The following is a 24,523-nucleotide window of genomic DNA, read 5'->3' on the forward strand; positions in this document are numbered from 1 at the left end:
TGGGATTAAAGGCGTGCGCCACCACCACGCAGCTGATATATTGCCTCTTATTTTCCTTCCTTCTTGATTTGTAACAGCGTGTGTGTGTGTGTGTGTGTGTGTGTGTGTGTGTGTGTGTGTGTGTGTAGCAATTGCTCTCACCAATGAGCCTTCTTACCATGTGTACTAATAGTTCACAGAAGGGAAAGGACTATGGTTTTCAGATGAAGATCTTAGAGGATAAGATGCATGACTCTCAGGATGCAGCTGCATTCAGCTTTGTTGCAGATGTTTATGGGCTCTCAGAGGCAGCAGCACTATCATGCCTGCCACTTTTCTGAGTTCTAACTCAGAAGTATAACAGGCATTTCACTTAGAAAAAAATACAGTGAAATCAAGTAAAAAGTATGTAGAAAGCATATTAGTGACATGTTAATACAATTTTTATTTTGTGGGAAGGTATACAGATCTCATGATATTGGTGGCAGAGTTAGGTCTGTGAGGGTGGTTTGTTTGTTTTTGTTTGGAAACTCAGTCTTAATGTAGCCCAGGCTGGCATTGAACTTGCCAAGAAGTACAGGATGACCCTCCTGATCTTCTCCCAAGTGCTGGAATTTCAGGTATGAGCCACTGTGCCCAGCTCTCATGAAGAGAACAGAAATCTGAGGTCAGTTAACATAGTTCCTTTTCTTTGTTGAGATAGGATCTTACTATATAGCTCAGGCTGATCTCAAACTTGATCCTCCTACTTTAGTCCAGGTACTAGGATTACATTTGTTTTCCCCCGCTCCCAGCAGCATACTAGTTTTATTGATATGTGTTTAAATGTATGGACATACATGTTTCAGAAATATTTTCTAGTTTTCTATTTTATGGTTTGTTGTTTGCATTATATGAAGTAGGTTTGTACCTTACATTAGATCACTATAAGAAACATGTTTTCTCCTGTGGGTGCAACCCAGTTGTTTCAGAATGTGAATAAATGACTGTATGATTATCTGATAGTGCCTGGCTGTGCACTTAGGAACAGAAATGACCATGTGGCTAAAGGAGCATGAGTCAGAGAAAAGTCTTTTAAAGGAATCTGTTAACTGGTCTACAGAAGTGATTACAGTTGGGCAGCAAGGTACATATTTCATCAGTGGAGTCTTGTTTTCCTGGGTGCTTTTGGCCAGTCTAGCATTACAGCTAGCTTGTCTGATGATTCATTAGTTTGTGGATAGAACAACTGTTCATTGTCTGGGTGGGGGTGGGCTAGGGAGCTAGCTCTTTGCCATAGGAAAAAACCTGCCATGAGAGCACTGGTGGAAGTGTGTATGTAAGCAGTGTTTCTGTGATGGTCTGTGTCTCACACATTTTACTTACTTTGATCTCTAATTTTTACTAAAGGAGATATTTTCATTGATTGTAAATTGTGAGGAATCTGGTGCTAAGTGAAAAAAAGTTTTGAAGGCCAGGCATTATAGGCGGTATACACCTATAATCTCAGCATTTAGGAAATTAAAGACAGGGAGTCAAGCCAGACTGAGCTACATAGTGAGACCTTGTCTCAAAATCAGAAACCTCAAATAAACAATAACAACTAAAAAGTAAATAGTGTGGAAATGATTAGTACAGGGAAGCTAAGAACTTTTTTTTTCTTGCTGGTTTATTAATAAGTATTTAAATATTCTGGGGGCCTGGAGAAATGACTTAGTAGTTAAGAGTACCAGCAACTGGGCTGGAGAGATGGCTCAGTGGTTAAGAGTGCCGACTGCTCTTCTGAAGGTCATGAGCTCAAATCCCAGCAACCACATGATGGCTCACAACCATCCATATTGAGATCTGATGTTCTCTTCTGGGGTATCTGAAGATAGCTACAGTGTACTCACACATAATAAATAAATAAATCTTTAAAAAAAAAAAAAAAGAGTACCAGCAACTGTTCCAAAGGACTCTGGTTCAATCCCCAGCACCCTAGGGCAATTCAGAACCATCCATAACTCCAGTTCCAGCAGATCCAGTGGCTGTGCTCTTTGCTTTTCTGTCCTTTAGGACACCAGAAAAGACATGTGGTACACAGACATACATGTAGGCACAACACCCATATACTTAATAACTTTTAAACATTCAGAGACTTAAGGGTAATCATTTTATTTTAATGTTTCTCTGGTATTTCAGTTAATAGACTAGTCTCAGAAACATTTTGAATGTTAACTGTTGGTTTGGTTTGGTTTGGTTTTTTTTTTTCTTTTTTTTTTTTTTAAATAGGGTTTCTTGGTAGTCCTGGTTGTAGACCAGGCTGGCTCTCTCCCTCGGGAGATTAAAGGCATGTGCCCGCATCCCCTCCCTGCTTATCAGCTTACTATAGAGAAGTGAGATACTCCTTCCAATTAAAGGATTATCTTTTTTTTTCTTTTTAAAGAATGAAGTCTTTGTTAGCTTTTATCAATAGCTTTGAGGTTGGTTTCTGTTCGTATTGATTTGTGACTCAATACGGATGTGCATTGGGTATGTTTGTAAACCTACAATTATTCTGCTTTACTTTTCACAAAATTATCTTTAGAGTAACTCAAACATGGAAATTCTTTCAGCCATAGCTTTTCTGCCTTCAGTTTTTGCTTCACCTTAGCTACCCAGGAACTAGACATGTCACTATCAAAGAAAAAAGGAAAAAAAAGGTCCTTTTATTAATAGAATATTTTAAATCTAATAGAGTAATAATTTAAATTTATCTGACATTTTTGAAGACTATCTATTTGTAGTATATCTGAATAGGCAAACATTGTTTATTTCTGACTATTTAGTATCTGTTTAACCTAGGAAACATATTTCTGTAACTAAACTAGTATTTAACATGACCATGAGTTTGATTGACTGGCTACTAACTTGTATTACATAGCCAGGCAGTGGTGGCACACGCCTTTAATCCCAGCACTCGGGAGGCAGAGGCAGGTGGGTTTCTGAGTTCGAGGCCAGCCTGGTCTACAAAGTGAGTTCCAGGACAGCCAGGGCTATACAGAGAAACCTGTATTATTTAATTATCCTAAACAGTTTATAATAGTAGCCTTCAAAAGGAATTTAACATTGCATTTTTTAAGAACACATAAGTACAGTACCTTAAATGAGAGTTGAAACATATATACAAAGTATGTTATAACAATATAACATTAATCTGTATCAATATACAAAGTCCATAGCAAATGTAAATTATTTGGTTTGTTAATGTTCTTTGGCTTAGATGTAGACTAAATAATCTATCCTTTTATTCTATTTTTATAAAAATATAAACTGTATCAATATACAGTGTATACTGAAAGTAAAATATTTGATTTGTTAATATTCTTTGGTCTAGAAATAGATTCAATAATCTACCCTTTTTCTTATTATTCCTATATCCCTTTTTTCTTTTCATCTTTCTCTCCCCTTTTATTCCTTCTCTCCCTACATAAGAAAGAAGAAAAGAAAATGAAAAAGAAATCCCTGACTCTAACCTCCTATACCTTATTTCCTCCCTAATCAAGACCATTCAGCAATTTGCAACCTACTTCCCTTTTAATGACAACAAACCCATCAGACAACCAAAAACCATCCAGCCCGCCTTCTGGATTGTAGCTAGAAACTGCTCTTTCCTAAAATGGGGGATCGGCATAGATGACAGACAGCTGAGCTGAAGGTGTTACGGCTGTTCCCAAATTGCTCATTCTTAGAACAAGAAGCCTTGAGACCCTCAAAGAAGGAAATATTGTACAAGCTAATAAATGAGAACTTGGTCGGATTTCCTCATACCTTTCTTCTGACACTTAAATTTCAGGACCCAAGTTTACTAGCTATTTAAAAGGGGGTGCAGTTAAAAGAAGTTTGAGGTTAGGGATCTTGCTCTGTGGTCATACTAGCACATACAAACCTTTAGGTTTGATCCCTGGTAACAAAATCAACTTTCTCCCTGTGCCTCCCCCTCCCTCTGTCCTCCTCTCTGCCCATTTACTGGAAGAAAGAGTACTTACCGTCTTATGTTCTGTACTACAAAGATCCGTCTGTAAAGGAGGAGTAGCAGTTTTTACCACCACATTGAGTGCTGCTTTGCTTTCCATACCCCTTTGAGAATCTAATGAAAGCAGTAATATGCTTTAGTGGGGAAAAAAAAAAACCCATTCTGGATTCAAAAGTAAATAATTACTCAGAATTTTACAAAGTGTCTGGTCTTACTGAAATGAATCTATAAAATCAAACCTCCTTCTGGGTCTTCTGAATGCTAATCCCTGAATTTAGAAGACAGAGGCAGGTGGATCTCTGAGTCTGAAGCCAGCCTGATCTATTTACAAGTTCCAGGCCAGCCGTGGCTACATGTGAGATCCTGTCTTAAAATGAATCTGTTATCTAGGTATAGTGGTAGATCTGTCGTTCCTGAACTCCAGAGGCTAAGACAGGAAACTTGATTTCGAGGTTAGCCTGGCCACTAGCAAGTAGTGAGTACCAGGCCTGTGAGGCCTGTATAATTAGACCTGGTCAGAAAAAGATCAAAGGGGTGTGTTTATGACAAAAGCTTTGTTAATATAAATAAAAGTAGTACTAAAAACTTGAGGGACCTAAAGTCCTGTAACATTGGCTATAATAGACCCGACAAAGGAGAACATCAACCTGTGATACAGTATGTTTTCATCTGCTTAGCTTGCTGTTCATAGTCTGCTCTGCATTGTTTTCTTCTGTTAAAAAGCTGAACTTTTTCGGAGTTTTAGAGTTCCCCATTGGCCCCCATTTCCTACTTATTCCTCAAGGAATCTTTCTTCCAGATTTGAACCCATAGTGTTCATGGTCACCACACTTACTATATTAGCCCAGATAGCTTAGAAAATTGAAGTCTCGGGGCTGGAGAGATGGCTCAGTGGTTAAGAGCACCGACTACTCTTCTGAAGGTCCTGAGTTCAAATCCCAGCAACCACATGGTGGCTCACAACCACCTGTAATGAGATCTCATGCCCTCTTCTTGTGTGTCTGAAGACAACTACAGTGTACTTAGATATAAAAATAATAAATAAATTTTAAAAAATGAAGTCTCATATTTCTTTTCTCTCTAAATTTGTCTGTTATGGGTAGTTTAGTAATTATGACCTTTAGGCAGGAGAGATGGCTCAGCAGTTAAGGGGACTGACTGCTTTTCTGAAGGTCCTGAGTTCAAATCCCAGCAACCACATGGTGGCTCCTGACCATCTATAATGAGATCTGACGCCCTCTTGTGTGTCTGAAGACAGCTACAGTGTACTTACATATAATCTTTGGGTCCTGAGTGGGGCCGGAGCAAGCAGAGGTCCTGAGTTCAATTCCCAGCAACCACCTGATGGCTCACAACCATCTGTACAGCTACAGTGTACTCATGTACATAAAATACATAAGTAAATAAATCTTTAAAAAATAATAATTTTGACCTTTTTATGGCTTATTTCACTTAGTGTTGTAATATTAGGTTCATCTGTTATAGAAGCAGGACTTGATTTTTGTTGTTTGAGTTTTTGGTTTGCTGGTGTCTGTGATGATAGGGTTTGTTTGATTGACAGTCATCCTGTGTACCTTGAGTTTGTACTGGTCCTTCCATTCTGGCCTTCTAAGTAAGTGCTGAAACTAGAGGCTTGTGCCATCTTCAGTCCAGCATTCATTCCTTTTCATGACCAAGTAATGTACCGTTATATCAATAATATAGTTGGATGATACAAGCATGGTTTGGTTTTGGTTTGGTTTGGTTTGGTTTTTGGTTTTTCGAGACAGGGTTTCTCTGTATATCCCTGGCTGTCCTGGAACTCACTCTGTAGACCAGGCTGGCCTCAAACTCAGAAATCTGCCTGCCTCTGCCTCCCAAGTGCTGGGATTAAAGGCGTGCGCCACCACCACCCAGCACAAGCATGTTTTTATTGAACTTCTTTTCTGGCTCTAATGATGGGGAATTTGAAGCTGTAAGTTGAAAATAAAGTAATTTATGCAATTTGGATTAAACATGATATCAAAAATGTTGATATTTAACTGTTGAGTTAAATTTGTTAAACCACATTTTACTTTTTTTGAGACAGAGTTTCTCTGTGTAGCCTTGGCTGTCCTGGAACTCACTCAGTAGACCAGGCTGGCCTCGAACTCAGACACATTTTACCTTTTTAAAAATGAGGCTAAAGTCACTTTTAAACCTGTGAAGTCTCATTCTGTAGTATTTAACTTTTAGAAAGAGAGGCTGTTTTGTTGCATCCTGTGATTTACTGCATCTATATACCAGTTTTGAAGGCTTTGTGGAGGCCATTTTCTATAACATTTTTTCCTGGACAATTGAGCTTCATTTTGGGACATTCAATAATGTTTCTTTTCAAAGATTGAAATAAGGCATCATTTTCAGTGAAATAATGTCTTTGTGTTTAAATGACATTATTGAATTAGCATTACAAAATACCAGCTGTTAAGAGACAGCAGTATATTTTTTTTAGACTTTGAGGCCTGCTATTCATGAGTATATAAAAGCACCAAACATTTACTTTGAAGATTATACATAAAACTGTTTATTTCAGTGTGAATATTAAATAAATCACCAGGATCATCAAATGTTATTTTAAATTAGAAGTTCAGACATTATTCTTCATAATGAATGTATCCATTTTCTAAAGCCATTTAGAAATTTCTCAAAACATATTAGTGGTGGTCTCCTTTTTATGAAAGATTTACAAAGAAGTAAAAGATGAACTTTAAAAAATGAATTATTTTAAAAGGTATAAACCATTTGTGAAGAACACAAATGTGGTTTAAAAGTAGCATGAAGTTGACTTTTTCTCAGCTATTATATGAGAAGAATTGCCCATGATTTGTATCAGGATTTAGCATAAGATAGGCTTTGGTAGTGAAATGTTACACTCTCTACCATGTACCGTAAGGATCGAAGTCTTCACTGGAGGTATGGTAAGTCAAGTCCTTTGATATAAAGTATAGAGGGATATTGTTCTTACATTTCTCTGGGATGTTGCACAGGAGGTAAGCATTGTCACTTGACTAAAGGTGCACACTGATGAAGTAAATGTGGCTGGACTTGGTGGTGTGTAGGTGTGGTTGCAAGCACATGGAAGATGAAAGCAGGAGTTCAAGGTCACTCAGCTATATAGTGAGGTAGTGGCCAACCTGTGTCTCAAAAAAGGATAAATAAATAATAGCAAATTTATAATGTGGGAAGAAATGAGCACTTATCAGAACAAAAGGAAATTTGTGGTTAGACAGTTGTAACTATAACTGTAGACAGTTTCCCTTGCTCAAATGGGAGGAAAAATAGAACCTTACGTTTTTAGAGTCTTCTTTCTTCTTTAAGTAGAAATTGGTTCAACATAGTTTATTGAACTTTTATTTTTAAAAGAAGTTGTTCTCAGCATATGGAGAAAACTGTGCATATGTAACATAAAGGCATAAACCTGTAGATTTATGTTACCAGTACTTGGGGAGTAACTTTTCTGTTGTTTATAAACTGAAAGTTTTTATTAAGTATCTCTGAAAACAAAAGTCCAAAACTTTGCTCAGGAGACTGCTAAATTTGAGTAAAAAATAGTATGCTTCCAGCTTTTCTCTTAAAATGAGAAACTTTCCTACTATTTTTCCGTCACATAAGTAATAAAAATGCCAGCTTTAGCACTAGATTCGTCCAGTCACAACATATTTTGTGTACATAATTGAAAATCTCACTTATGAAGATGTGTTTGATTACTTAGAACTTTGAAAATTCATTAGAGTTCCACTATATTTTAAATATCTTACTTAAGGTAGTGAGTGATGTAAATTTATGCTGATTTTTATTTTCTGATAAGTGAGGTAGAGAAGATATAAAAGAAAAAAAAGATTTAAGTAGCCAGGTATGGTGGATACAAGCCTACAATTCCAGTACTTGAGAGGTAGTTACAGGAAGATCATCAGTTCAAGACCAGCCTAGACTATATGGTGTTCTTTGAGAGAGAGACAAACAGACTTAATTAATTATTATTTTTATTACAATTATTTAAACTTAGAGATTATAATATAATCACATCATTTTTCCATTCCCTTCTTCCTCCTTAACTACTTTTTTCTTGTTTGGCTGCTGCTGCTGCTGCTGCTGCTGCTGCTGCTACTGCTGCTGTTGTTGTTTTTCAAGACAGGACCTTTCTTTGTAGCCCCAGGCTGGCCTGAAACTCAAGTAGATCCTCCTGCCTTTGCCTCCTAAGTGCTGTGACTAAAGACTTATGCCACCAATCCTGGTGGGTATGGTGACTCAAAAATGTAATCTCAGCATTTAAAGTGGAAGTAGAATGATTCTGAGTTCAGAGCCATCCTGAAATCCATAACAATTTGACTTTAGGGCAGAGAAGACTGTAAGGAGCTATGATAAATTCCTCTCTTGGGTCATATCTGTGATACAATATCTGTCTTGACAGCCATTCTTTACATTTAAATCCTTATTGAGAAAAATCAGCCAATGTGAGAATTACTGTGATTGGAAGCCTCAGCTTACAAATTCTACTAAAATAACTTGCTCTGCTGTCATTTATTTACTTGAAAACTTGGTGACTGAATTGGTTATCTTTAGAGAAGACAGCATAGTTCAGGTACCTCTGTGAGGATGTTGGTATTTTCTGATAGTGCTAAAGGCTTATAGGATGGATATTTTTAACTCAGTAAATTTGAAATAAATTTTATTGATAACCTTTTTAAACTTACAGCATTAAAGTGTATTACATATTTTACGTTTTTCAGTGGCATAAGATGTTATAGCATCCCAGAGAGTTCCTTTTGGATATTTCTCCAACATACAACTGTGTATAACTGTAGTCTCATGGAATCCAATGCCGTCTTCTGGTGTGCAAATAATGCATTTAGAAAAAAAATCCATATGTGTTGCAGGATATTTGATCATACTGTGAACCCCAAGATTGTGTTGTTTACAGAAAAAACTTGTTTCTAGTTGTGGTTTGGCTCATCCCTTAGCACACACTTTTAATCCCAAACTATGAAGGTAAAGTGACAGAGAGGAAGATTTGACAGAACAGAATATGCCCAACTCTCATGAGAAGAGAGGAAAGGGAAGCTACTTGAGGGGCAGTGCAGAGAGAAAAGGGGGGGGGGCAGTTTTGCCAGGACAGTTGTACGGAGACATCTTGTAGAGAGAACAAGCTAGACACAGATGAAGACAGAAGGAGCTAGAAGATCAGAACATATTGCCAAAAGTTAGTATGAAGCCAAGGAGAGCAATTCAGGAGAGGCTGAAAGAAGCCAGTTTGAATCAGTCATCTTAGAGAAGGGTTTGAGCCAGAACAGCTAAGTTGAACTAGCCAGCTAGAGATCAGAAAGCTCTACAAATGGGTGAGCTTATTCAGCAGTGAATCTCAGAGACTGGAAACATTCTAGGTTCAGATAAGGTTGTACTCAGGCTAGAAGCTTCTAGGACTGGGCGTAGGTTAATAGATAGGTAGTACATCTTGGAGACAACAATTGTAACAGGATAATAAAACTTACACGTGCGCGGCACACACGCACACACACGTTTATATAGATCCTAAGGAAGAAAACTCCATGTCTGGTTTTCTATTGGTTTTCATCAGTCTTTTTTATGTTTTTTAGGTATACTTAAAGGCTCCCATGATTCTGAATGGAGTATGTGTTATATGGAAGGGCTGGATTGATCTCCACAGATTGGATGGTATGGGTTGCCTGGAGTTTGATGAGGAGCGAGCCCAGGTAGGGTGATTTCAGCCTTTGCTGGGTATAGTCCTTTTATTTAGTCCCTAAACTTGTCTTTGGGGAACTACTTTACCTCACCTTTAGAGTAGTATGTTTAGGACTCGTGAGATGATTTAGCAGGTAAAAGTCTTCTAAGGACCTGATTCCCAGGACCCACATGGTAGAGAGAGCCAACTTCTCTGACCTCCATACACATGCAATGTAACTGGTGTGCACCCATATACCTGTATACACCCACAAAATAAAATGTAGTAAACACCTTCCCCCACTTCCATCTCCCAAGACAAGGTTTCTTTGTGTAACTGCCTTGAATTCAAGAGATCCACCTGCTTCTGCTGGGATTAAAGGCATGTGACACTACCACTTGGGCTTAATAAAAAAATTTTAATTTATTTTTATTTTGTTATTTTATGTCTATTGGTGTTTTGCCTGCATGTAAGTCTAAGGGTGTCAGAAATCCTGGAACTTGGGTTACAGACGGGTGTCAGTTTCCATGTGGGTGCTAGGAATTGAAGTAGGTCCTCTGGAAGGCAGCCAGTGCTCTTAACTGCTGAGCCATTTCTCCAGCCCTTTAAAATATTTTTAAAGAGTGAAGAGTAAGTAGTAGGTTTATTTTTGTTCTGATGAGGCACCGTGACCAAAAATTGGGAAGGAAAGGGTTTATTTGGCACCACTCATAATGGGCTGAGCCCATCAACCACTGCCATAATCAAGTAAGAAAATGCCATAAAGGCTTGCCTACAACCCAGTCCCATGGAGGCATTTTCTTAATTGAGGCTTCCTCCTCTGTGATAATTTTAGCTTGTGTCAAGCTGACACACAACCAGCTGACATAAGACGTATGCTTGTAATCTTGAAAATGTTGAGGACTATATTCCAGTCCTGATTTTGGAAGTCTTTCCTTCAATGGATAGCCACTGGTTAGTCATTGGATTACCTGTTGTCTGTCTGGTGGGAAATTAAAAGTCCAATAGATGATTCTTTTCAATATTTTTATTAGCTTATCAGTACAATATGGGGGAGAGGAAGAGAAACAATTGTAAAAGCACATATGAGAAAACCCTTTTAGGGGCGGGGATAAAAAAAAAAACCCTTTAGACAAATAATCTCCCTAAAAGGTGTTAATAAACTGGACAAAAATTGTTTTAAAACAAACAAACAACTGGGTGGCACACGCCTTTCATCCCAGCCCTTGAGGGGCAGAGGCAAGTGGATGTCTTGAGTTTCAAGTTCAGTCTGGTCTACACACTGAATTCCAAGCAGCCAGTGCTACATAGTGAGACCTTTTCTCAAAACCAAACCAAACCCACTTTTTGTAAGTACTTTGGAAATTGACCAAAGGATACAGATTGAGATGTTTATGTTCAGGCATAGTTATTGATTTTTGTTAAGATTAGTAAGTCTGTGATGTTGTAGTCGGGAGCTGCTGTCCTTCCCGAGTCTCTGGTCATTTAAGTTGTCCTCTGGGCAAGACATAAGGGCCACTAGCTCTGCTGTCATGTTAGAAAGCAACAGAAGTTTCATTGACAGAAAATCTTAACAAGGTTATTGTTGCAGGAAACAATTAGCTAGCAGACCAGGCAGACTTTTACCATCTCATGTAGAAACAGGGAAACAGATAGCTAAAGCGGCCCAACCAAGACCACATCCATGTGATCTGGAAAGCTTAGTGCACGTGCAGGCTACACCAGCTCCAAAAAGAACACAGAAGGCTTGTGGAAGCACTTACTGCTATGTACACAAGCTCTCTGAACTTGGAAACCATTTGCCTAAGCTATATATTCAGATACATACATACATATGTGCATACACACACACAGATCTGGATTTAAGCCAAATAGAAGATCAGGCACTGACTTAACAGCTAAGCTATATTGACCCACAGGTAGCCTCCGAGAAAGCAAGCCTTAAAAAGAAAAGTGGAGGGATTGAAAAGATGGCTCAGTGGGTAAAGAGCTTGCTCTGCAGGTGTGGGCACTGGCGGTCAGATCCCCAGAACCCCAGAACCCCATAAAGATAGATGCAGTGCCACCCATCTGTACTTCCAGCATGCTTACATAGAAACAGAACAGTTTCCAAAAGCTGTAATCCTAGCTACTCAGGAGGCTGAGGCAGGAGGATCACAAATTCAAGATCTTCCTGGACTACAAAGTGAATTCAGGACCTTCCTGGGCCTACATAGTGAATGTAGCTTAGGGGTAGAGCACTTGCCTAATATGGCATGAGGTCTTGAGTTCAATTAGCACTGAAAACAGCAGTGGCAATAACTAATAAAATCATGTGGGAAAAAAATTTAATTTAGAAGTCTTTACCCATTCTTTATTTTATCACATTTTGTTATTTTTCTTCTCAGTACTGGAGACTTAACTCCAGGCTGTGCTACACTTTAAGAATTTTTTTTCTTTGGAATTATTTGAGATACTGTCGATCTGTGTAGCCCTAGCTGATCTGTGACACACTGTAGATCAGGCTGGTATCGCACACATGGTAATCCTCCTACCTTTACTTCTGCCTTTTGAGTACTGGAATTATAGGTGTGCATCACTGTGCCCTGCTTTTTCAAAATTTTCATTTCCTTTTTTTGTTTTTTTTGAAAAGGGTCTCAAGGTAGTTCATGTTTCTGTTAAACCCGTAAAATGAAGATGGTGGTTTTAAAGTCTTGACCCACCTGCCTCTACTTTCTAGTTGCTGGGATTACAGCTGTGATACACCTGGCTCATTATGCCTTATATACTATACTTCCTGTATGTTGGCGGGAAGCATGAAGTTTGGATTCCACCACCAACTTTTTAAAAAATTGTTCACTAATTCTCTCTCACTCTCTCTTTTCCTGAGACAGGCTTTCTCTGTGTAACTGTCCTGGATGTCCTGGAACTTGGTTTGTAGCCCAGGCTGACCTCAAACTCAGAGATTTACCTGCCTCTGCTTCCTGAGTTCTGGGATTAAAGTCATGCACCACTACTGGGCAGCTTTGATTACTAACTTTGTACTACATACTTTTTAAATTCATTGCTGAAGAAAGATGTTACCACCAACCTAAATAAATACAATTATAAATTTAGGTAACATAGTAAAAATAAATTCACTGAAGCAAGATTGGTCAGAATATTCCTACATCAGCTCTATGACAGGATGTTAAACATTTTATTTCCATGGAGACTTTGGACACCTATGTTTTAGTTTAATTATTTTATTACATTTTATGTATGTATTTGTGTATGTACATGTGTACATGTTCATGTATGTTTGGAGGACAAGGGATAACTTGTCAGAGGTTATTTCTTTTCTGGGTCCCAGAGATCAAATAAAGATAGCTATCAGGATGACAGACACTTCCTTAGTTGGTGAGCCATCTCTTTGGACCTGTTTTAGGGTTTCTTCTTGGTTTCACTGTTGTTTGTGTGTGTGTCTCTATATGTTTATGTGTAGGTACTGGTGTGGGTGCATATGTGTGTGCATGCTTGTGTAAGCTAGTGGTTGATGATAGAGGTCTTCCTCTGTTCTCTCTTATTTTTTGGGACACTGTCTCTAACAAAACTTGAAATTCACCAATTTGTCTAGACTAGTTGGCCAATGAACCTTGGGAATCCACCCATCTTCGCCTCCCCAGAGCTTCCAGATGTACTATTTTATGCCCGGTCTTTGTGTGCATGTGGCCCAGGTATCTAAACACCAGTCTTCATGTTTGCACAGCAAGTACTTTACCTACTGACTCATTTTTTTATCCCAGTTTTTTGGAGGGAGTGTTCTATGTAAAGAGGTATTTAACCTCTGTGTATGTCTATGTACTGTGTGTGTCTTATGTTCATGGAGACCAGAAGAGGACATTGCATCCCTGGGACTGGAGGTACAGATGGTTGTGAGCTACCATGTGGGTTCTAGAATCAAACCTGGGTCTTCTAGAAGAGCAGTCAGTGCTTTTCACCATTGAGCACTCTCGATATTGTTCAGTCTGGTATCTTAACTCCAAAGTTCATATGACTCTCCTGCCTCAGCCTCCCACATGGTGGGTACAGGTACATGCCACGATGGTCCACTACAACTTTGTAATGCTGACCCATCTGCCTGCTTTATGCATGTTTTATATAAATGATGGAAAAACAAGTTGGTATGACACATGCCTGAGGAGACTAAAATTTTGCAAATTCTTCTGACCATTGCCTGAGGCAGGATAAAGTTACTTGTCCTTAGCCATTAGTCTCCTTTCTTGGGTGAGCAGTAATTTAATTAGCAGGTAGTGTTCTTAAAGGGAAATGTTAAAGGACAGTAATTGCCCATCAGCTTTCCCATTTTACCATTTTCTGTTTACTGTACACACATCTCACTTGTTAGCATAAAAGACCATGGCAGAAATTAGAACTAGGAAATCGAGAACTACCAAGTCTTTCCTACCTCATTTTTTCTGCATCAACTGGTAATACTTCTCAGTCATTTCATGGGGAGAGTTTATGCTCATGTCTAGAGGACACAGTGTCTTAGATGACACTTCCTTAGGGAATTAGGTCACAGCTCCTGTATACTCTCATTTTATCCTCATAATTCTTGTTGTACACAATCACAGTTGATAAATTGATGTTGATTTAATTAGGTTTATTTGCCACTGACCCCAGAAGCTATATGGTAAAAAAACAATATTGTCTCCTGTTGTATTAATGGTACCAAGTACAATGGCTTGCCCATAATAAAGGCTGAGTAAATATTTGTGAAATAAATGAAAAAGTGATCAGAGCCAGTAAGATGGCGCAATATAAAAACACTTGTCACCAGGCCTGATGACCTGTCTTTGATCCGCAAGCCTCACAAAAGAGAGAACAACCTCTGCAGGTTGTTCTCTAACCTCTACATCTCAGCTGCAGTATGTGCACACACACTAAATGTAACAAATTTTGAGAAAAAGAAGTAAATGAGCAGAACAGATGCCTTGCCATTCTAGCTCCAGTTGATAATTAACTAGAAATTAGAATGCCCTTACAAACAGACAGCATTTGTTTCTGGGTAGCTCAGGCCTGTATAGAATATTCTGAAAGTATAGTAGATAGAATAATTATGTTTAGTTATGTCTATGACTTTTATGTCCATTAGTGCTTATAATAGTACTTACTGAATACTGTCTTACGCATTTTTGTGTGTTGTCTTGTATAGTGTTAACAAAGGTATGAAATATACCTGTATTTTAAATAAATTTCCTGAGGCTTAGGTCCTATCAGTAGTAAGTATATCATAAGAATGTTTTAGAGGCTGGAGAGATGACTTGGCAGTTAAGAGGACTGGCTGCTTTTCTAGAGAACTGAGGTTCAATTCTCAGCACTCAGGTAGCAACTCACAACTGAGAATTCCTATACCAGGGAAATCCAGTAACCTCTTTTGCCTCTCCAAGCCTCAGACACACAAGTAGCACACAGACATATATGTAGGCAAAATATCACCTCCCTTCCCCAAACCCTCTCCCCCCCAAAAAAAAACTTTAGGAAAGGAAAAAGAATATGCTTTTCTATTCCTAGGTGCTGGAGATTGGTCCTGGGGCCTTGTGTGTGATAGGCAAATGCTTTACCACTAAGCTCCATCTCCAGCCCCAAGTATGGAAATTTGGTCATACCTTTAGGTTACAGGCACTGAAAATGTTTGTCTGCCATCTTTCTGTGCCCTTACCGTGGTGCACATGAAAGACCTGAAAGATGCTCTCAAAAGCATCAACGATGCTGAGAAAAGAGGCAAGTACCAGATCTTCCAGCCATGCTCTTAAGTCAAGATTTGGTTCCTAACTGTGATGATGAAGTGTGGTTACACTGGAGAACCTGATGTCATTGATGATAACCGAGCTGGGGAAATCATGGCGAACTTCACAGGCTGGTTGAACAAGTGTAGAGTTAGTCAGCCCTAGGTTTAATGTGCAACTCAAAGACCCAGAAAATAGTAGAACAATCTGCTCTCATCTGTCACTTTGGCTCCAGTGTACTGACAACTTCAGCTGTTGGAGTCATGGACCATGAAGAAGCAAGAGGAAACACACAGGAGGGAAAATCTTAGTGTTCTTTTTCTAGAGATGTAAAACATATAAATAAAATGCCTCTGTGGGCTGTGAAAAAATGAGCATTAATCTTGTTAACATAATTTATTGCACACAGTAAGATAGCTAGCATAGACAGGTCTGGCATAACATTTATAACAGTATCAGAGGCCTGGGTCTTTTCATCCTGCTGCCTTTAGCCTGCGGCTCTGTCCTATTTGCCAGGTGGCTGCTAGCTCTCTGCACACTCTTTATCAGTTCCCAGGAAAGAAGAGTGGTGAAATCTTTCTTTCTTTTTCTTTCTCTCTCTCTCTCTTTTTGTTTTTTTTTGGGGGGGGTTGTTTTGTTTTTTTGAGACAGGGTTTCTCTGTGTAGCCCTGGCTGTCCTGGAATTCACTCTGTAGACCGGGCTGGCCTCAAACTCAGAAATACACCTGTCTCTGCCTCCCAAGTGCTGGGAATAAAGGCGTGCGCCACCACGGCTCAGCTAGTGAAATCTTTCTTACGTAGCCTTCTTGGAAACTTCATTAGGTATCTTCTGCTGTTACCTCATTAGCAGAAGTAAGTTACACTGCCAACGTTTGTACTGTTCTAGGGAAGTGAATATCGGTGGCTTTTTTTTTTTCTTTTTCTTTGGGGGGGGCTATTCTGGATCTTTTAGTTTCTGCAAATATATCATCAAAAATATAAGTGCACACTAAGTTGTAGGAGACTGGCAAAGCTTGAACATTTTATGCTAAATAGAGTAAGCAGTCGGGGAGCTTTTAAGGTTAAGAGTCACTGTGATCACATTGTGCTTTAGATAGAATTGGATCGCAGAGGGAGCACTGAGGTGCCATAACAGAATGGAACAGGAGTAGTTTGGGGAGACTTAAAATAATCAGATTCCTGTTAGAATGTGGTGGCACATGTCCGTAATTCCAGCGCTGGAGAAGCTAAGGCAGAAGGATTAGGTTTCAGACCAGCCAAAGCTGTAAGTACCTCTGAAATTAGTGCAGATAGGGGGATTAGTACTGATATGTTAAGAATTACTCTTCAGTTGGATTCTTTCAAAAAAATCCCCAAATTTAGTATTTTTTTACATAAATCAAAATAATTATTTCATGTACCCTGACAGCAGGAAGATGCATTAGCACAACAGGCCTTTGAAGAGGCTCGAAGAAGAACTCGAGAATTTGAGGATAGAGACAGGTCTCACCGGGAGGAAATGGAGGTGAGAGTTTCACAGCTGCTGGCAGTGACTGGTTAGTACTTTCCCCAAACTCTCAGGCTGCGTTTTTGATGTTTGTGCATAATGTTATTTAATTGGTTTAACTTTGTCTTTTATTTTTAAAATTGTATATTCTTGCTTGAATTAATTATATGCAATTGTTTATAAAATGTAATTATTCTAATTTTAAGGTTGTATATAGATTTCTCATTTGTCTTCACAGAAAAAATCTTACACACACACACACACATATATATATAAAACAAGATATATTTTCTTTTAATTGAAATATCTTTGCCTCTTGCTTCCTCCACTTTCTAAGTATTGGCATTACATGTATGAGCCATCACATACCTACATATAAAATGTGTCTCTTGCTAATACAGAGTGTGATCAAAACATTATGTAAAACATTGCTAAAATTCTGGAGAGCTGGCTCAGCATTAAAGGTTAGGCTCACAAGCAGAAATATAAAACATTACTAAAAAACCTTAAAGGCAAATATTTTCTGCTTTTTTATCAATATTTACCTTGATTTTGAAAGTTACAGAGATAGGTTCCTTTGCTTTGTTTTTTCACAGTGCTAGACATTTAACCCTGGCCTGAGGAAGATTACATAGATGTTTTTTATCACATGAATATCACTGGGAATGACCATCTTGAAACAGAATGGTCTTAATCATTTGTGTAACTCTTGAGAGGACAGCTTATTATTTTCAAATACCCTAAGAATGGAGTTTAATGGCGTTATTTAGTATATATTTAGGGGTTAGATAAATCTAAAAATTTTTAATTTATTATGAAGTAAAATACAGATTATATCTACATAGAAGAAATATGTAGTCTGATGAATTACTATAGATTTAATATCTGTATAACTGCTTTCAAGATAATAAAATAAACCCTTGATATCATACCAATCCCCTCTGTGCATGTATGATTGTAATCATCATCTCAGTTTCCTTCTCTCGCTGTGTGGTAGCAGTCCCTGTGTGTTTAGTCTTTCTATATAAAATTGTTTCCTAATTTAAATGAATGTAGTAGAAAAACTTAACATTTAACTATTTTTAAATTAAATATATGCTTGGGGAGTACAAATTTTGTCTCCCTCTGCCTTCTTTTCCTCCCCACTAACTCTTCCTGGCTCTAGAGCTCAAGCTTGGGGGCTATTCTTTATTCTTCTATACCCACAGCTCAGGAAACAGACTTTTAAAAAGCTAGTAACGCCAATCCAATGGTAATGGGTTATCAATGCTGATATTCATATCCCTAACATTGTACACAGCTCCCACTACCAAATGTGACTGTCTTTGCCGGGTGGGAAGGAATGAAAGAGACAGCTTAGAGCCAGGCGGTGGTGGCGTACGCCTTTAATCCTAGCACTTGGGAGGCAGAGGCGGATTTCTTGAGTTCGAGACCAGCCTGGTGTACAAAGTGAGTTCCAGGACAGCCAGTGCTACACAGAGAAACCCTGTCTAGAAAATCAAGAAAAAAAAGAGAGAGAGAGAGAGACAGGCAGACAGACAGATAGACAGCTAGCTTAGCCTTTAAGAACACTGGCTGTTCTGGCAAAGGACCTGAATTCAGTTCCCAGAACCCACAGTGCAGTTTGTTTGTGAAGCTTTTATAGTCCTTGATGTCTTATATTTCTTATCATTTTGCTTGTTGTACTCTATGAAATGTACTTTTCTACCCATTCATCGGGGTGCAGCTTAACTTATTATATCAAGCCCTTTCAAGTCTTAACCATCTTCTGCTTTGAGATTTCCACACCACTTAATTTCTCCCTCCCTTATTTTCCCTCCTGCTTCTTCTCCTGACTTGGACCACTTTCCTTCCTCCTGCCCCTCTTACCCTTACTTTTTCTGTTTGTAGTTTGTTTGCTTTGGGGTTTTGTTTGTTTTTGAAGTAAGGTCTCATCTAGCACAAGCTCACCAGGAACTCACTGTAGAACTAGGACCAGAGTTGGATTATTGATCTTCCTGACTCTAGCTTGTAAGTGCTGGGGGTAGAAGCATGTGCCACCACTTCCAGCTCCCTTGTAGTTCTGTTTAAACATTTATTGAACTGTATGTTGAAACGGCTATAAATATATCTGCCCTGCCCTTCCTTGAGATCCCATAAAATGAAGACCTTACTTTCTGTGCTCCCTGAGTTATTTACCATAGTGCTTGTGCATTGTGTGTACTTGGTAAGTGAACATCTTCCAAAAAACAGTTCATCCTGTCTGAGAGCTAACGGTGTTTTGCTTTGCTTTGCTTTGCTTTGCTTTGTTTTGAGACAGGGTTTCTCTCTGTAACCCTAGCTATCCTAAAAGTCACTTTGTAGACCAAGCTAACCTCAAATTCCAAAGAAATCCACCTGCCTCTGCCTCCTAAGTGCTGGAATTAAAAAAGTACACGACTGCTCCTGGCTTCTCCAAAGATTTTAATAAAAATACTTAAATTTGTTGATTTGTATTAATTGCCTAAAGGTGTGTACATCTTTCAGACTTGACAGAAAGTGGATGTAAAAACAGGCAACTGCAGTATCACCTACCTTATGTAAAAGCACTTCAGAGGAAGATGGTGGGAGTAAAAGGCAGAGCATGTAAGTCAGCTCTCCTGAGAGATTCAAAAGAAGCATGTGCTTGTCAGGTGGACAGGCTGGGAGGACTCTTCTGTGCAGAGACATGAACGAATAATGGATGGAGCTTATCAGGCCAGAGCGTGTATTCAGTCTTGCTGCAATAAACGCATAGACTTGAAGAAATAACTGAGAATTAATAGAACGGTTACTTAGGAAGTTTTCATATAGATCTTGGGTTCAATTACTAGAGAAAGTGTTTGTCTGTGGCAGGTCTTATTGTGTAGCCCTGGCTGGCCTAGACCCTCTTGCCACATATCTCCTAGTAGTGGGATTAAATGTGTGCTACTGTGCCCACCACAGATTGTCTATTTTAATAAGTACTTATTTTTTTAGTTTACAGTGTTGTCACTTGAACATATTTTTATTTTTTTTTTTTTGATGGTTGTGAACAAAAGCAAAACCTATTGACAGAGGTGCCAAATAGTTTGTCATTCAGATAGAATGTTCCATTAGCAAGTCTACAGTTGAGAGCCTGGGCTTTGTAGTCAGGCCCAGACTGCATTCCTTTTCAATCACTTTCCAGTCTCTGAGACCCCAGTTTTATCACAGAAAGAAATTGTGAGAATTGAATGAGAAACACTTCGAAAGCACTTACTAAGGTGCTCAGCCTATGTGTGCCAACAGAACTAATAGTTTTAAAGTGCTTCCTTAGTGCTAAAAGCTCTGCCTAGTGTTGGCTCCAGCTAATTGAATTGTCTGCCTGATAGAGCATCCTTTTAGTTCTCTAAGTGTATTGGGCACTAAAGCATTACGACCTAGAAGATAGGAAAAACAGTTAAATTTTCATCAATGATTTAAGAGCCTCTAATCCAGCAGTTCTTAACCTGTGGGTCGCAACCCCTCTGAGGGCTGAACAACCCTTTCACAGGGGTCACATAACAGATATCCTGCATATCATATTTACATTATAATTCATAACAATAGAAAATTACAGTTATGAAGTAGCAATAAGAATAATTTCGTAGTTGGGTGTCACCACAACATGAGGAACTGTATTAAAGGGTCACAGCATTAGGAAGGTTGAGAACGACTACTCTAGTCACTTATGTCGATAATTTGAAATACTAGTTCTTTTAGAGAGCTGTCATCTGAAAGCTCTGGGCTGGAATCTGTCTCTAGAGTACACACTGGCAGCTGAAGAGGGCTTTGTGTGTGTCTTGTAGTGTTTTGTGTGGATATATTTTTTGCCCTTCTCCCCTATATTCCTGTCTTACCTATGAGTACTTCCTAAGTTTGCTTTCTTGCTCTTCACCTCTTCTTAAAAAGCAACAGTGGAAGAAAACATTTCTGCCCTATAATTTAAACTTTTTTGGGTCTGGGTATGGTTACCCATTCTGGAGCAGAGGAGGAGAGGCCAGCTTAATTTGCATAGCAAGTTCCAGGCCATCCAGGGCTATGTAGTGAGGCCCTAACTAAAACACAAAAGGACACATACACAATCAAATATCTTTAGGATTTAAACATCATCTATTCATGTAAAAACAAAACTCCCAGAAAAATTGATGTGCTCTCTTTCCAACAGTTTGCTGGCAGAAGAAAGAACATGAAATTATGCCATAGCTTTTGCACCAGGACATCTGTACAGATATAATAGTTTAGCAGTAGGAAGTAGAGAGGATTAAGCTGAAAAATGAAATCTGTCAGGGGATGTTAGAAATCATTTTCCCTGGAATAGAAAAGGCTGAGGCAGAAAAGAATAATATTGGTTCTAGTGGGTGGTCCTGATGCCTGACTGGAAATGAGAGCTAGGAAACAGTGGTGACTCGTGGGTGGCACTGGGTAATGATTTTTGGAAGCCTGAGATTTTTGGCAGCACTGAAGCTTAGGGATGTCCACCACTGTTTGAATAACCTGAAATCTCTAGCTTTGCTATACTAAAGTTGCATCAATACTACTCATGAACATTTAATGTGTATCTAAAGTTAGTGTTGTATTTGACGGAAGCAGAACTTAAGGCTTTTCAGTTTTCACTGTTGTCTTAATATGAAATTCCTTGCATAAGGCTCCATCTGAGTGCTTCCACTTTGCCATCTGTAAAGTGTTGAAATTGTTTTCCCATCACTCACAGTAAGATTTAGCACTTCTTTTTTCTGTCTTTTCAGGAAGAGGCTTTCAGTAGTACAGTATTTTGTCTACCTTTTAATTGACATGGCAAATGATAAACTTTTTCTAAAATATTTTTTTAAAATAAGTACCTCCTATCTAAAAGAAAAAAAAATACACATTTTAGTAACCTTAATCAGATATTTCAAAATAAAAATGAGATATAAACTTATGTGTAATGTCTTATAGGTATTTTTAAAATGAATATGGTTGTTTGAATATGCATAGTTCTCTAGTAGGTAACTTAAGAAACTGAAACTGGAAACTAGTAGAAATCAGATACAGGGCATGGGTGGCAAAATGGAGAGCTATTGAGGCTGGAGAGATGGTTCAGCATTAAGAGTACAGACTGCTCTTCGAAAGCACCCAGACTTGGTCCTCAACAACCTCCAGATCCAGGGTATCTGACATGTTCTTCTGGCTTTCATAGGTACCTGCACATACATTCACAAATTCACACATACATGTAAATAAGTCATAGGGGGTTGGAAAGAGATGGCTCAGCAATTAAGAATGCTAACTGTGTTTTGCAGAGTTTGATTCTCAGTACTCGTGTCAACTGCCTTCTAACTCCAGAACCATTGTGGTCTGATGCCTCTGACCTTCCTAGACACCTGCATTAATGTATACAAATTCACACAAAGATACATATAATTTTAAATTAAAAAAAATCTAAATGGAGGGCTTATCTTTGACTATATATCCTTAGTACTTTATGGATCTGCATCTGTTCTTTATTTAGGAAAGAAAGAAAATTTCACATACGGGGCTCAGTGCTTAAGAGTGTTCATTGCTCTTAGAGAGGACTAGAGTTTGGTTTTCTGTAGCTGCTTTGGGTGTCAGAACCCTCACAACCATTGGTAACTCCAGCTGCAGGGTATCTAGTACCACCTAGCCTTCTCCAGGAACTAACATGCATGTATGTGTGTAGACATGCAGACAAAACATAAAATAAATGTGGGTTTTTTGTTTTGTTTTGTTTTGTTTTGTTTTGTTTTTTTTTGGTTTTTTTCGAGACAAGGTTTCTCTGTATAGCCCTGGCTGTCCTGGAACTCACTCTGGAGACCAGGCTGGCCTCGAACTCAGAAATCCGCCTGCCTCTGCCTCCCAAGTGCTGGGATTAAAGGCGTGCGCCACCACCGCCCAGCTTGTTTTTTTAATAAATAGAAAAATTGTCCTTGGTGTAACACAGAATAATGAAGAGAAGATTCTTTAATTTGTGTTCTGTATGTAATTGGCAGATTAGCTTTCTTTGTTTTGGTTTGTTTTGGTTTTGTTTTGCTGAGGGAGCAATGCTATGTTACCTAAGATGGTCTCAAACATCTGATCCTCCATCTTAAACATCTTAGCCTCCCAGTTTAGCCTCCCAAATGCTGGTCTTCCAGGCATATGCCACTACATCCTGTGGTAAATAGGCTACTTTTTAGACAGCAAAACCCTTTAATTTGAATTTTGTACTGTGCCCCAATATATAAAGAAGAGGTTAGCATTCTAGTCAAAGGAATAGAAATTATTGATCTCCCTCTGCGGTTCCTGCAGTGTTTTCAGGAACTAAGACGATTACTTGGCAGTAGTTTACTTGGGTACCTTTTCTTTTCTTTTCTTTTCTTTTTTTTAGTTTTGTTTGTAGCCCTGGATGTCCTGGAACTCACTCTGTAGACCAGGCTGGCCTCGAACTCAGAATTCCGCCTGCCTCTGCCTCCCAAGTGCCACCACCTCCCAGCACTTAGGGACCTTTGATATGTAGAATTAATATTTTTTGCTATAGCTGTGACATAACATTAAATAACTTACAAAAGAAAATGTTTAATTGGCCTTAGGGTTTTAGGAGAGTCTATGATAGAACAAAGGCATAACTGCAGGAACTGGGGGTTCACCTCTTGGTTAAAAAGCAGAAAACAGAACCAACTCAAAATGGCAGGAGTCTTTTGAACCTGAAAGCCTGCACCTCTTGACATACTTTCTCCAGCAAAGCCATGCCTCCTAATCCTCCCAGTTATCAACTGGAGACCAAGTATTCAGACAATACCCTATGGGGACAATCTTCATTCAGACTTCCACAGTATGTAATTGACATCTTATTTTAATGCTAGCTCGGTCTTTCATTGCTGTTTCTCTGACAGTTCAAAAGCTGTTCTCCTCGAGTCTTAGTAACTTGTGCTTTTTCATGGAGGCTAAATTGAATGTAGTATGTGGTTTACAATATATGTTAGGCTAGGTAAGTGGGCTTATTCTAATTTTAGAGTGAAACACAAAGGTATGTTGCCAGAATGTTTTAGAATTTGTCTTTTTTGGTGGTAGTGATAAGACAGTTTCCAAGCAACCAAAAAAATTGAACTTTGCCTGATTCTGCTGACTAGGCATGCATAGTTCCTGGAAAGTGTTTTGGTCATAGATGAAGTGGGGAAGTGCCTCTCTTGTCTGTCTAGTAGTAGTTCATGTAATGTCTGTTGCTAGAGACTACCTTTAATTTAATTGTCCTCTTGACCTAAGCTAATAAAGTACTGTTGGCAAATTATTTGGCCACAAGGCACTACAACACATTTTCCCTAGCATTGTCTACAAAATGCTTCTCTCTGGTTAGACTATGAAGTTTTAATAAATAGGTTTTTGGTTCTTGCTTTTTGAGTTTTTTTATATTTATTTTATTTTATGTGTATGAGTACACTGTAGCTGTACAGATGGCTGTGAGCCATCATATGTGTGGCTGCTGTTGATCTCAGGACCTCTGCCAGCAGCTGTCTTCAGACGCACCAGAAGAGGGCGTCAGATCTCATTACAGGTGGTTGTGAGCCACCATGTAGTTGCTGGGATCCGAACTCAGGACCTTCGGAAGAGCAGTCATTGCTCTTCCCCGCTGAGCCATCTCGCCAGCCCAAATAGTTATTTTT

General features: G+C 38.8%; 1 protein-coding gene and 1 pseudogene across 3 annotated transcripts in view; both read left to right on the forward strand.

Moving 5' to 3' along the window:
* The window catches only part of Cbfb (core-binding factor subunit beta), a 47,302-nt gene that overhangs the window by 15,483 nt on the left and 7,296 nt on the right, over positions 1-24,523 (forward strand). For 2 of the 3 annotated variants that reach the window (XM_031341131.1, XM_031341133.1), the window contains 2 exons: positions 9,565-9,681; positions 16,809-16,904. In XM_031341131.1, coding sequence (XP_031196991.1) covers positions 9,565-9,681; positions 16,809-16,904 — 213 coding nt within the window. Of the gene's footprint in view, positions 1-9,564; positions 9,682-16,808; positions 16,936-24,523 lie in introns of all 3 variants that reach the window. The other variant, XM_031341132.1, reaches the window with a different exon arrangement.
* LOC116070767 lies at positions 13,713-15,948 on the forward strand (annotated as a pseudogene).

Source organism: Mastomys coucha, unplaced genomic scaffold (assembly GCF_008632895.1).
Source record: "Mastomys coucha isolate ucsf_1 unplaced genomic scaffold, UCSF_Mcou_1 pScaffold22, whole genome shotgun sequence".
NCBI classification, from domain to species: Eukaryota; Metazoa; Chordata; class Mammalia; order Rodentia; family Muridae; genus Mastomys; species Mastomys coucha.